General features: G+C 39.3%; 1 protein-coding gene across 1 annotated transcript in view; it reads left to right on the plus strand.

Moving 5' to 3' along the window:
* The first annotated feature begins 733 nt into the window (after window positions 1-733).
* Window positions 734-14,406, plus strand: part of LOC126412071 (uncharacterized) — a 97,874-nt gene continuing 84,201 nt past the window's right edge. Inside the window, 1 exon segment of the mRNA XM_050081469.1 lies at window positions 734-1,428. Within this exon segment, the coding sequence (XP_049937426.1) occupies window positions 1,374-1,428 (55 nt within the window). The 5' untranslated portion in view covers window positions 734-1,373.

The raw sequence follows: 14,406 nt of genomic DNA on the forward strand, positions 1-14,406 counted from the left end.
CTCAACTTTTATAATGGATAACCCGCGAAGTTAAATTAACGCCACAATACGCAGTTCCCTTTTAATACGTTTTTTAAAAAGTTTTCACATCAGAAAGAAATATTACAAATCGAAGGGCGAACTATCAGAAAGCTGATGACGGGTCTTGGCCGTCAGTAGACAAATGTCCTAATATTCAGTTGTATATTTAAGGATGATACATTCTTTCGCCGCGGAACAAGTTCCAGTAGATACTAGTTCAGTACCGCACCGGGTAACATTGCCTCTGCGCCAGGGATCCCAAGGTCAACGTTCTGAGTGAGAATTGTCGATCGCAACTTCACGAGAAAGTAGGCTGCAAGATAAAACGAGTAATGAAGCGAACCATATAGAAATACAACTTGCATAACTTTTGTTTGTCAAAAGGAATCTTTTGAAAGACCTCCCAAACAATTTACAAACGTTTGCGTTCTCGAGTTTCGTGTACTTTGTAGACAGCAGCCAATGTAGGGGTGACGGGACGGGAGGGGAGGTAGCCGTCCTTCGCTGCGCACCGTAAGGCTGAAAATCGCTTGGCCACCGTCATGATTCTCGTCCTTACGGTCTTGTGCATTAGGACGACAATTGTATGTCTTTGGCAACATTCCCACTCCGGGTGTGTTTTTTTTTCCTCTGCGGCCTTCGGGACTGTTGACGCCGCCAGATATACGCTGATGAACATAAAGAATATAAGTTCTAGAGGTTATGTTCGGTATCTAAATATATGAATTGAATTTAATTGTACTTACTTATGTAACTTGTGGTATCGAATACTGCCACAATTTCGGTTTCCCTAGAGTTTCGATAATTTTCTAGTGATATTTCTTATTATCTTATTTTGTCTATGAACATAATACTGCTTTCATTAGACTGCCGCAGATGAGATGTTGCAACTCTCCTCCGTGCCGTACTTGAGGGACCATGGAAATTTAAGCTCTAGCCTCGAGCCGGGGGCCTGGAAATTTGATGTGACGTCACAGGAATGACGATGTAGTCTTTTTGTTATTGCAGCATGGAGCGCTGCCATTGGTTGGTTCCCCTCGATGACCGCCATTTGACGAGAATGACTCACAGGTGGAGAAAAACTGGCGCTGAGAAAATAGGGACCCTGTATGCGAGGCTAGGCGGGGCATTTCCCTTGGCTTTCAAATCGAAGGGGAGAAATGTGTAACGCTCTGAACGCGAACAGAAAGAATGAAGTTTACCAGTCGAAGTGCTGCGTGTGCGCGTTGTCATAATAATGACGAAATGTGAAATTTGTATACAATTTACACACAAGTGATCCTTGTTTTCGTATTCTGTCTGCTCAGTGCTTTCGTCAATTGTTACATGGCTGAAACAACGTGAGAGCTATAATGGCGTTATCCTCGGTTGCCGCCTTATCGAACGCTGGAAATACAAATAAAGGAGGTAAGGGAGAACTGACGTATCGTGCGGAAATGAGTAAAACTGTTGACGTGATTGTTTTTTTTTTCTTTCACTTACATATGTCACTGTATATGGAACTGTTGAATTTAAGCAGGTGGTTTTACTTTGTGTTTATAGACGTCTGCCTGTATAGGAATTAATTTTTTGAAAGTTTGCAAGTATGCTACGTACACAGCTCACATGTGTCATTGCTGTCAGATAATGTTATGTGAAATTTCATGTAAAAGTATAGTTGACCTAATTTGCTTTAGATTGCATGTCAATGTAGAGTCAAGAGTGCCTTATATGTGTTTGCTGAAGTGTGGCAAAACCCTTGTACATTTTGTTTTAGCCTCTTAATGGCATATGGCTTTACCTTGGTCTCCGTAAAATTAATTTAGCCTTACCACATCGTGCTGTCATAACACGTATTGTAAGACGTCATCAGTTGACAGATACCATAATTACGCCGTTAAAAGATTTTCTACCCGTTACATACGTTAGACGATATTAAAAATACAAAGTGACGTTTTATCAAGCCCGTACTGTATATTGGCCCTCTTTACCTACATATGTAAATAAATGATCTACTCAGACTGTTTTCCGAACTATAAAACATTTCTTCGTGTAAGACGCAAACCATTTTATTCTTAGCCGTAATTTATAACCTGTCAATCAACTAATGATACTGGTATGCACAAACCTATATTTTTGTAAGAAGCCACTTCATGTGTGTACTAAATCCGATATTTATTTTGTGTCAGGTATTTTTAATCTGTTTTACATTATTAATATTTTGAAATTAGCATCGTTTTAAACTGAATTTTCTGACATCTGGTATTGAGATGCAAAAAATTTTATTAGCCGACACTAAATTTGTTTGGGTTATTTATCTATCTGTACCAGAATTTGTATGTTCGTATGTACAGTAGCTCTTGTCGCGAAGCAGGTTTTTAACACGGACAAAAAATAGTTTTCAGTTCCTCTAGGCTACATTTTTTATGCATAGTTGAAGTTGAAAACCATTTTCTTTCCTCCCATAAATTTATGTGGTTTACGTTTACCACTATTGTATCTAAAACTTGCAGGGATAATGTGCAAATTTACAGAGCTTTAGGAATCTTATTGAAAAGCATATCAAACATGTGTTCACATACATGTATTCTATTAAAAGTCCACCAGTTGTGAAAGTTCAGTTTTTATCCTGCAAAGTTAGTACTAAAAGTGAATAATATGTGCCATTTTCTTTTGAGTTCTTTCTCTGAGTTAATGGTACTTACCTACCAATAAAATAGCAAGACTCACAGACTGCTGGATAATCATGAATTCTAGTATGTTTGAGACAATCGTTTCTCATCACTATAAGATTGCAGGCCATGCTGTCACATTCTTGGAATGTTTTTTCTAGCCACAGTAATTTGGTCTTTCTGTTCTCTAAATGTACATGCTTACCATTTATTTCTACTGATGAGTAGTCTGCTTTTCATCTTGGACTCAACAAATGTAGGCTGTGTTTGAAATGTTTTAGATCAGTAGATAGTACTGTTGGTCTAATTGATTCAGTGTCTCAAAATTTATTTATTTATTTACTTTTAACTATAAAGAATGAAAAATTGAAACATGGTAGCCCATATTGTAGGTAACTACTCTTTCTTCGGCAATAATTGTGTTTGTAGATGTTTAATATACCAATGTGGCTCTGAATAAGTTATATTAAGAAATGAACAACAGCTGAGGGAAACTTCATATTCAACTGTGTGATATGGCATTCATTGACTACCAGTATCTTGCCAACTTACAGTACTTATTAATATCAGTGCTACTAGTCTTGTGGTCATTTATTATAATTCCCATCACCATATATCTGTACGTATGGTAGGCATACAAGAAGTCATGTCATTGAAAACAAATTTGTTAAAAAAGTGAAGTACCTACTTTTTCCAGTTTTTTGTTTTACAGAAAAATCTGTAAAAAAAATTTATTTTTACTGAAAAATAACTTACAGGAATACCCCCAAGCCAGGCTCTTAAGCTTGTTGCAGTGTGTTTGACTTATCACTGGTGTTGTACAACAGTGACCTATGCATACATATCAATTCCATTTTTGAAAGCTCATTACTTGAAATTAGAGGAATAAGATGTGGGGTCTAGTGTAGCAGGGGATACAACCCGTCGGCTTTGGACAATGACGTCACAAGTCGCCAGAGAGCAGTTTACCATTTTCGCTTTTGCTGTTATGTTTCAGTTTCGTTTTTTTACTGATTGCTTAATAAAGTGGATCTGTTTATTCTATCTCGTGAGATTTTTTTTTTTTAAAAAGCCAAAAAACACTTATCAGCCACTGGAGGGAGCTACAACACTAAGAAGAATCGCTTCTCGATTGGCGACTTGTGACGTCATTGTCCAAAGCCGACGGGTTGTATCCCCTGCTACACTAGTCCCAAGATGTGTGCTACAGTTTGCACTGTAGTCCAATATGAGATGTGTCTTGTTTCTATGAAGGACATAAAATACTGTTCACATTATTTTTAATGAGATTTGAGCAAAATTTATGACAGCTCTTATTAGTGATTCTCCTATGGCACTTGTGAAACTACACCTTAAGGACTTAGGCTTTGCCATTGAAAAGTGTTATTTCTCGTGATCATGCAGTACAACACTAGGCCTAGGAATCTTTTGTATAATAGTGTTGGTCTCTTAAGTATTTTTGTTTAATTTACTTACTAGTGGAAAATATGTTTCATCCATAATGGCCTGTCTAATACACAAAAGAAAATCGTACATTCACTTCTTCAGTGGTCATGCCATATAATTAAGAGGAATTTCATAGTTTTTACACTGTGAAATGTGTGTGCACCTGTCATCAGATAAGTGTAACATAATACATGCTCTTGCTGCATGATACCATATTGCACACATATATTTGTCACTGCACTTTTGAAAACCACAGTATTTTGCATATATTATTATACCAGAGATCTGAAACACATGTGGTACCGTATGGCAGCATTACTCTTTGTTCATTGTGCTGCAGGTGTCAAATGACACTACCTTCTAGTCACATCACTGCCAAATACATAACATATATACAAGCCAGAAATATGTTTCATAGTCTAAAACCATGGTAGTGTGACTGAAACAGTAAGTGTACTTGTAAATAAAGATGACTGAAGTAGTAAATCAGTTATTTTTTGTGTCATTTCTGACAGTTTAATACACAAACCATTCTCATTAGTTTAATGCATGTACAATTCTTATTAATCTGTGATTGCTGATGCTATCAAATTGGATCACATACATTCCATCCTGTGCACTATAGGTCTATTCATTGTTATATTTACTAGGGATACTTGCCTCAGTTTGTGGTAGTGATGAGAAAAGAAAAAAATCAATATTTCTATCCTCTTCAGATAAATGTCTCTTCATGATAGTCATGTTGAGCGTATCAGAAGTATTGATGTTTATGTTTGTGAACACACAAGATCATATTTCTCATCTACACTTTCTGAAATTAGCTGTAATGATAAACCAATCTGCATCATAGCCCAAGACCTAAATTAAGTTGAAAGGTGACCGTGTGGTCGTCATTTGCCAAGGACAATACTTTTCATTGTGAAAACAAATGCTGTGTGAGAAATTTAGAGAAGCTACATTACATACGAGGCAAATTTTGGTGCTCTTTATGTACATTTAGGCTAATCTATATATCATATATAAAGCCTGTTCTGGATGCATTTGTCTTCAGTGTAGCTTTGTGTGACAGTGAAATCTGGACAGTAAACACTTCAGACAAGAAGAGAATAGAAACTACCAAAATGTGTGCTGTTGAACAATGCTGAAGATTTGATTAGCAGACCTGATTACAAATAAGATGTACTTAATTGAATTTGGGAAAAAGAAATTACTGTGCGTCCATCTTTTTAGAGATAGTTGGGGGACTCAGTTGTTTGTTACAGGGTGTCGAATTAAACACCTTTCCGCCATCTAGTTCCCAAAATCGTTTTCTTTGGATGCCAGTTTCAGTGTTGTACTGTGCCATCTCCAGGCCTCTTATTGACATGACAGATGATGGTTGAATTGGTTGCTATAGCAAAAATCTACTAATACCAGTATTGCTGGCCCCCATTTTGATGAGAACTGAGGTAGAATCTTCCTACACATCGATCAGTGGCCTGAAGGTGGCAAAGGAAAATGCTGAAACTGGTAGCCAAATAAAACAAGTTTGGAAACTAGACAGTTGAAGGCTGTGTAATTTGACATCCTGAAAAGAAATGTACATCACAATTTGAGTAAAAGAGGGAATTGTTCGATAGAACACTACCTGAAGCACCAAGGAATTGTTTGCTAAAATGGGGTTAAAATTGAAGAGAGAAGCCAAGGCTTCAATACACAATGTAAGTTCAAGTGCATACAGGTTGCAGTAGTCCAGTGGAGCTGAAGAGGTTTTTACAGGATAGACTAATGAAGAGAGGTACATCAGACCAGTCTTAGGGACTAAACACAACAACAATAATGTACATGTGTTATACATCAAATATGAAAAAATGAGGATTGGGGATGGGGGCGGCTAGTTAGTTAGCTACATGTTCCATGGACCATTGGATCATTTTGCACAATAGATCATAATGAAATGTAATGAGTCATTTTACATTCACATCATGAATCAATTAGTATGTATGGTTACTTCTCTCTCTCTCTCTCTCTCTCTCTCTCTCTCTCTCTCTTTGGGAGGAATTGTCAAGGAGGCACTTTCTCAGTTCATTATCAAATTTTCCTTTGCCATCTGTCAGACATTTTATATCACTGGTAAGTGATCAGAAATTTTTGTTGCAGCACTGTGCACTCCTTTTGTAATAAAGACAACCTTAATGTGGTGTAATGGATATCATTTTTCTTCTATTATTTTAATTATGTACCTCATAGTTCCTTTTCAACTGCAGTAAATTACTTTTACAACTAACTTCATGAGGGAATAAATATACTGTGAAGCAGTAGTCAGAATGCCCAACTCCTTAAACTGATGTCTACAAGATGATTGTGGGTGGCCACCACATATTATCCTTACAGCAAGTTTTTGTGCAATGAAGACTTTTTTCCTTAAAAATGAGTTACTTCAGAACATTATTCCATATGACATTATTGAATGCAAATATTCAAAGTATGTCAGCTTAATGATTTATCTCTCCCCAAGATTTGCATGATTCTAAGCACAAATGTGACTGAAATAAGTTGTTTTAGGAGTTCCAAAATGTGTTTTTCCTTCTATACGAACCCTTAAGAAGTCTAAAGTTTCCACCCTATTTATTATTTCCTCACCATGTATTACACTTATCATTGGTGTAGTACCTCTGTATGTACAGAATTGAATATGTTGTGTCTTTTTAAAATTGAGGGTGAGACCATGTGCAGAAAACCAGCCAATGATGCTTTTAAGATTGTTGTTTATCATTTCTTGTGTTTTTGTACATATGCTTGGATTGTTACAATATTGGTGTCATCTACAAAAAGAACTAATTGTGCTTGTTGTAATCTAGATGGAAATCATTTACATGCATGAGGAAAAGCAGTGGACCTTTGGGAACCCCATACTTGATTTCTCCCCAGTCAGAATTGTGTCACTGGACTACATTGCTTGAATTACTAAGTACCGTGCATTCTTTTGGTCGGATATGACATTATCCATTGGTTAGCTATACCATCAAGCCCATAAAATGTAAATTTATCTAGGAGGCACTATATAACTCTTGTTTGAACTTATTTGCAGACAAAGTTAATGTTTTTGGTTGTAATTGAAAGTAGCCTATGATCTCCTTTTATTCACATCAGTAGATTGAGTTTACTATCAGTTTAGGGTGTATTCTGGGTGCTCAGCTGAATTTTTTTATTTAATTTTTATGCATTTTGGGCATAAAAATTGAATTAACAGAAAGCACACCACAAACCAGCAACTAATAATCGTAATAGCTACAGGGATTGTCGTTCCACAGCAGGGAAGTATTTATTTGTGAACCTATAGCTTATACATTTATGGTCACTCTATATATTTCATGTATTTTAGAATACTGGTATGCCCAATTGCTAATGTTGCTTGACATAAGCTATGTCCTATCAGTGTTTGTTTGTATTGTTGCACTGCAATACCCTACCAGACACAAGTGATTCCAGTTCATCCAACATTCCATCCTCAGCTTCATTGCATTTTTTGCCTACCGCCACAGGATCCCAATTTCTGCACTGACTTAATATGACCATTTTTATTTCAATAAATCAGAAGAATTGTGACTGCATTTCTCATGACAAAAGGTGCAAGAACTCTTCTTGATGAACTACCCAAGGTAAAGTCACAGTGGGTCTCATATATCATACCTAATGCTTGTACAGGTATACTAGAAACATTACATTTCTACTTACCTTTGTGAGTAATCACTGGATTCATTGAGCCAACTGTGTGCACCCCCAATTTCAGATCAAATATTCATTGTGACTTTGATTTCACCTATTTCAACATTCGTTATATTGCAGCTTCAACATTTCTGAAACCCATTGATTCATTTCATTTTAGGAAATTTAATTCAGTTGTCAAAATGTTTTAAAAAGTATGTACTGATGTTTCGGTTTGGTGTCATTGGTAAATTTCCAGGTGCCATACATCTACATGATTAGTCTGCAATTCATACCTACATGCTTGGCAGAGGATTCATAGAGCCAGTGTCCGATTATTTCTCAATGGTTCCAATCTTGAACAGTATGTGGGAAAAATGAACATCTAAATCTTTCTATGTAAGCTCTGATTTGTCTTATTTTATTGTGATGGTTATTTCTCGGTGATAGTTGCCAAAATATTTTCGCTTTGAGTAGTTGGTGATTGAAATTTTGTTAAGAGATCTTGCCACAATGGAATACGTCTTTGTTTTAATTATTGTCACCCCAAGTTGCATGTCATATTTATGACTCTCTCTCTCTCCTCAAACAGTGGGAAATTGAGTATGGAATGTAACAATACAATGAGGAGGATAGTTGCTTCTCACCATATAGCGGAGGTGCTGAGATGCAGAAAAGCACAACAAAGAGACTGTCACGCAATTCAGCCAACAAGGCCTTTATCAAAATAAGACACCACACACACACACACACACACACACACACACACACACACACACACACTCACGCCAACACAACTTGCACACACATCACCTATCTTTGGCAGCTGGAGCCAGACAGCCAGCTAGTTGAGTATGGCTCCAGCTGCCAGATACTGTGGTCATGTGTGTGAGATGCGTTTGCGTGTGTGTGTGTGTGTGTGTGTGTGTGTGTGTGTGTGTGTGTGTACATTGTCTACTTTTGACATGGGCCTTTTTAGCCCAAAGCAAATTTTGTGGCAGTCCTTTTGTTGTGCCTTTCTGCGACTCAGCATCTCCTCTATATGGTGAGTAGCAACTATCCTTTACATTATATTGCTATTTTCTCTCCTGTTTCACAATAATACAAAACGAGCTGCCATCCTTCGAACTTCTATCAGTGCACCTTGGTGATCAATACGATAAGGATCCCATACTGAACAGCAGTACTAATTGAAAGTTTCACTGCATAGTTCTTCTCTCATTTGTGTTACCTAGAACCTCATATTAGAAAAGTATTGTGAGTGAATGTCACATTGCCTCGTGTTATGCTGCGCTGTGTGTAAAAAAAAAAAATCTTCTCTCCACACTTTCCTTTCGCTGTTTACTTTAGCGTACACACTGTAACTTGATTAAGTCTGTACATACCCTGGAATAAGCTATTTTCCATAACATTTTACATATGTGGCCCATCTTTATTAATAAATGGTATCTTAGCTTTCTTATTTGTTAAAAACTTTAGGTGAAAGTGCTCACATGTTTAAGCACATTCAGTCATGTTTGTGCCACACACAGTAATTATTTAATTGCTTATTATAGTTCTCTCTGTAATATTTATTCCATTCCTTACAGGTGCAGCTTTATCTCAGTCAGACAGAAGGGAAATATATTCCACGAATCTTGGGAGCTGTATGTCCTCGCCTCCCAGTTTGCCTTTGAGGCATGCATCCTTAAATCCATGCATTTATTGCTCTATGTATGGTGTTCACAATTAATAGAACATTTTACTGTCTTAACAGAGTATTTTTTTTTTTTTTTTTTTTTTTTTTTTCATTTAGTTAGAATTTTACCTCTGTACGTGTATGATTTATTGCCGCAACCATAGTGGTTCTATAGTTTTAATTTTCATTCAGTTTGACATGCTGCTGTATATCAGTTTTTGGTGGTCTTCTGGAAGAGCTTGGGATACACAGGTTACAAAAATTTTGAACTCTATTAACTTTTTTGCCATAAATAAGTTAAGTTTTTGTTAATTAGTGAGACTTGTTTCACATGATTAGTGCTTGAGAATATTTATAGTAAAAAAGAAAGTGTTAATTTACAGAACTTCAAGTAATTTCAAAATATACAAGGACGGGGATAATTTCAAAATGTCATTTTTCATTGCTATATTTAAGGGAGAGACAGAGAAGCTGATTCGTTCCAGTCTTATGTCAGATTACAGATGAAGTTAAAATTTTTATTTAAGTGACGTAATTGTTTGTGATCAGTTAAACCAAGTTACAGCCCTGAGGTTGTGTCAGCATGATTGATTGAAGTTTTGCTTTCAGGTTTTTAGCAGAGTTGATGATTCCATTTTTTACACACAATATTTTGACAATCAGCCCAGTTGCCCTCTTCAGGTGCTGTGAGCTGCCTTCTTATGCATACTCACTACCTGGACTCCAACCCATTCAGGCATATTTCTTTAGAACTCGAGCAACGATTATGCATAAGAATACAGCTTACTGCACCGGGATTGTATGACTTGGTCGGTTGTGATAATATGGTATAAAGAAAGTGGAATAAACAATTTGACTGAACACCCGAAAGCACTCAATTAATGTTATGATCCATTTACAGTTCAGATCTTTCCTTGTTTAGATCACTTTTTCATTTTTAGGCTTTATGATGCCCAGTAAGTTATATGATGTCCGCCCTCGTGGTCTCGCGGTAGCGTTCTCGCTTCCCGAGCGCGGGGTACCGGGTTCGATTCCCGGCGGGGTCTGGGATTTGTCCTGCCTCGAGATGACTGGGTGTTGTTGTGTTGTCTTCATCATCATCATTCATCCCCATTACGGTCGGAGGAAGGCAACGGCAAACCACATCCATTAGGACCTTGCCTAGTAAGGCGGTGCGGGTCTCCCGCATCGTTCCCCTACGCTCTGTAAAGAAGCATGGGACTTCATTTTTTCATTTTCAAGTTATGGGACTTTGCTATTGCAGATTTATCAATGAAATAATTTTTTATTGTTTACAGCAGTATTAAAAATAATTGTACCGCTTTTCTATTAGCACATTTTTGTGTATGATATCTAATTGGTGAAAGTAGCTCAATGTTTCGTACACCATTTGAAGCAAGGGTTCAGAACAACTTCTTTACGATTTGTGTTTTTGGTGTTAAGATTTAATTTCTGAATGGGTTGTTATTAAAATATGAGTTATTCAGAAGTGGATACAGTGCGAAGTAGTGAAAACAATAGCTGTGCTATTTATCGTAAAGTAGACACTTCAAGTTGCAGACAGGCACAATTAAGACACTCACCTATATCTTTCAGTCATAGCTGTAGTCAGCAAAAAAACACACACACACACACACACACACACACACACACACACAAAACGCCATCTCCACCATCTCGGGCCGGAATCTTCTCCTACATTGTTGATATTCCTACCTGGTGTTTCCATTGTTTGATAACTGTGCTATTGGAATACAAGAACCTGTTTTCAGTTAACCAAACAAGAGAATACAAATATAGTATGGTCAGATACTAAACTTTTTAAGCTGTTATACATTCCTGGAAATTGAAATAAGAACACCGTGAATTCATTGTCCCAGGAAGGGGAAACTTTATTGACACATTCCTGGGGTCAGATACATCACATGATCACACTGACAGAACCACAGGCACATGGACACAGGCAACAGAGCATGCACAATGTCGGCACTAGTACAGTGTATATCCACCTTTCGCAGCAATGCAGGCTGCTATTCTCCCATGGAGACGATCGTAGAGATGCTGGATGTAGTCCTGTGGAACGGCTTGCCATGCCATTTCCACCTGGCGCCTCAGTTGGACCAGCGTTCATGCTGGACGTGCAGACCGCGTGAGACGACGCTTCATCCAGTCCCAAATATGCTCAATGGGGGACAGATCCGGAGATCTTGCTGGCCAGGGTAGTTGACTTACACCTTCTAGAGCACGTTGGGTGGCACGGGATACATGCGGACGTGCATTGTCCTGTTGGAACAGCAAGTTCCCTTGCCGGTCTAGGAATGGTAGAACGATGGGTTCGATGACGGTTTGGATGTACCGTGCACTATTCAGTGTCCCCTCGACGATCACCAGTGGTGTACGGCCAGTGTAGGAGATCGCTCCCCACACCATGATGCCGGGTGTTGGCCCTGTGTGCCTCGGTCGTATGCAGTCCTGATTGTGGCGCTCACCTGCACGGCGCCAAACACGCATACGACCATCATTGGCACCAAGGCAGAAGCGACTCTCATCGCTGAAGACGACACGTCTCCATTCGTCCCTCCATTCACGCCTGTCGCGACACCACTGGAGGCGGGCTGCACGATGTTGGGGCGTGAGCGGAAGACGGCCTAACGGTGTGCGGGACCGTAGCCCAGCTTCATGGAGACGGTTGCGAATGGTCCTCGCCGATACCCCAGGAGCAACAGTGTCCCTAATTTGCTGGGAAGTGGCGGTGCGGTCCCCTACGTCACTGCGTAGGATCCTACGGTCTTGGCGTGCATCCGTGCGTCGCTACGGTCCGGTCCCAGGTCGACGGGCACGTGCACCTTCCGCCGACCACTGGCGACAACATCGATGTACTGTGGAGACCTCACGCCCCACGTGTTGAGCAATTCGGCGGTACGTCCACCCGGCCTCCCGCATGCCCACTATACGCCCTCGCTCAAAGTCCGTCAACTGCACATACGGTTCACGTCCACGCTGTCGCGGCATGCTACCAGTGTTAAAGACTGCGATGGAGCTCCGTATGCCACGGCAAACTGGCTGACACTGTCGGTGGCGGTGCACAAATGCTGCGCAGCTAGCGCCATTCGACGGCCAACACCGCAGTTCCTGGTGTGTCCGCTATGCCATGCGTATGATAATTGCTTGTACAGCCCTCTCGCAGTGTCCGGAGCAAGTATGGTGGGTCTGACACACCGGTGTCAATGTGTTCTTTTTTCCATTTCCAGGAGTGTATTTTGTCTCTGAGCTGTGATGACTTGTGGAGAATAATCTCCCTCAGAGCAAAAAATATCAAACTGTATGTTTATAATGTATGAGGCATTAGAAAACTACGATCGTACCTCAGCCCAATGCGCACAGTACCCTGCCAGTTTGTGGAATTGTTCTTCGAATTTGCTTTTTATCCCAGTTTCATCCACTTGACTATCATTCAGTGCAATGTGTGCATCATAATTCCCACCAACATGAATTGTCTTACCACTGTGTTGCATTCCCTCCCCTGACTAGTATACATTCATTACAAAACAAAGTTGTCCGTCAACAGCTATTTTAAACTACTACTGTGTCTTCCTCATTGAGTTAGTGAATAGCAAAGTATGCAACAGAACAATTGGCTGAAAAGATAAATCATTCCATCAGTTAGTTGACTAATGCTCCAGTTGAAGCTGTAATAACTGTGTAATTTTGACTTATTTTTCAAATGTTTGTACGAGTGGATTTAATGTTTGCATTTCATTGAAAAAAGTTGTTGTTCGTGCAGTCGAATTTTCGTTGGTGGTTGTTCCTCTTACCCTTTTTAGCATCCAATCTCTTCTCCTTTTTTTTCAGCTTTCTCTACACCCTTCCTTTCACACGATGCATGCACTTCTGTGTGTGTGTGTGTGTGTGTGTGTGTGTGTGTGTGTTTCATTCATTTATGTTATAACAACATTACATCCTGGAGTACTCAGTAAACTGTCTTCCCCTTTTCGTACATGCTTTGTAGCTTCCCGAAGTAACATGCATGATAATTTCAGGAATCAAATACATAGTTGATATTAATCTCTGTCCCCATCCATATCTCTCTCTCTCTCTCTCTCTCTCTCTCTCTCTCTCTCTCTCTCGCACACAGACACAGTAAATAATGATATGATAGAAGTGGTGATGCTCCTGTCTAAATTCCGTAACAGGAAACACGTTTCGTTATTTTCCTATCTACATTAACTTCAAACAACTGCTTCAGAATATCATTTTCTGTTTGTGGTAGTTCCTGCTTGATGTAGCCATTCTTCTGTTCCTATTTTTTCCAGGTAATTCTAGTTGATAATTTTTTTTTTACTGGTGACGATTTTTGCCATTCGTCGTCTAAGGTTTAATCCACCCCATTCATTCATGGACTCGTCATTTTGATTGTACTTTGTTGTTTATTTCCATACTTACATCTGTTGTTTCCAATTTTTCAGTGCCTTATTTTCCAAGAGTACACCATTTACAATGCTATAAAAAAAGTCTTGGCACATTTTATACTTTTTCGGTAGTGGTGGTTGTCTGTCAGTCCTAATTTATGTTTCTGTGGGCGTACTCAGCCGTTCTTCTTCTTCTTCCCCCCCCCCTCCCCCCCCCCCCTCCCCCCCCCCCCCCCCCCCCCCCCCCCCAGTTAATATCCTTACAGGACAGCAGTCACTGCTTGCTTTACTATTCACATAACTGAATTTATTTAAATGATTTATAGGTTCACTTTGTAGTGCATGTGATTTATAGGTGTTCACTTTGTAATGCATGCGCGCGCCTGTGTGTGTGTGTGTGTGTGTGTGTGTGTGTGTGTGTGTGTGTGTGTGTGTGTGTGTGTGCGCGCGCGGGTGGGTGCACACGCGTGCACAAAGGTGTGCGCAGTTTTAAATTTGATCGTCCTTTCTATTT

The sequence above is a fragment of the Schistocerca serialis genome, chromosome 7, assembly GCF_023864345.2.
Source record: "Schistocerca serialis cubense isolate TAMUIC-IGC-003099 chromosome 7, iqSchSeri2.2, whole genome shotgun sequence".
In the NCBI taxonomy this organism is placed as follows: domain Eukaryota; kingdom Metazoa; phylum Arthropoda; class Insecta; order Orthoptera; family Acrididae; genus Schistocerca; species Schistocerca serialis.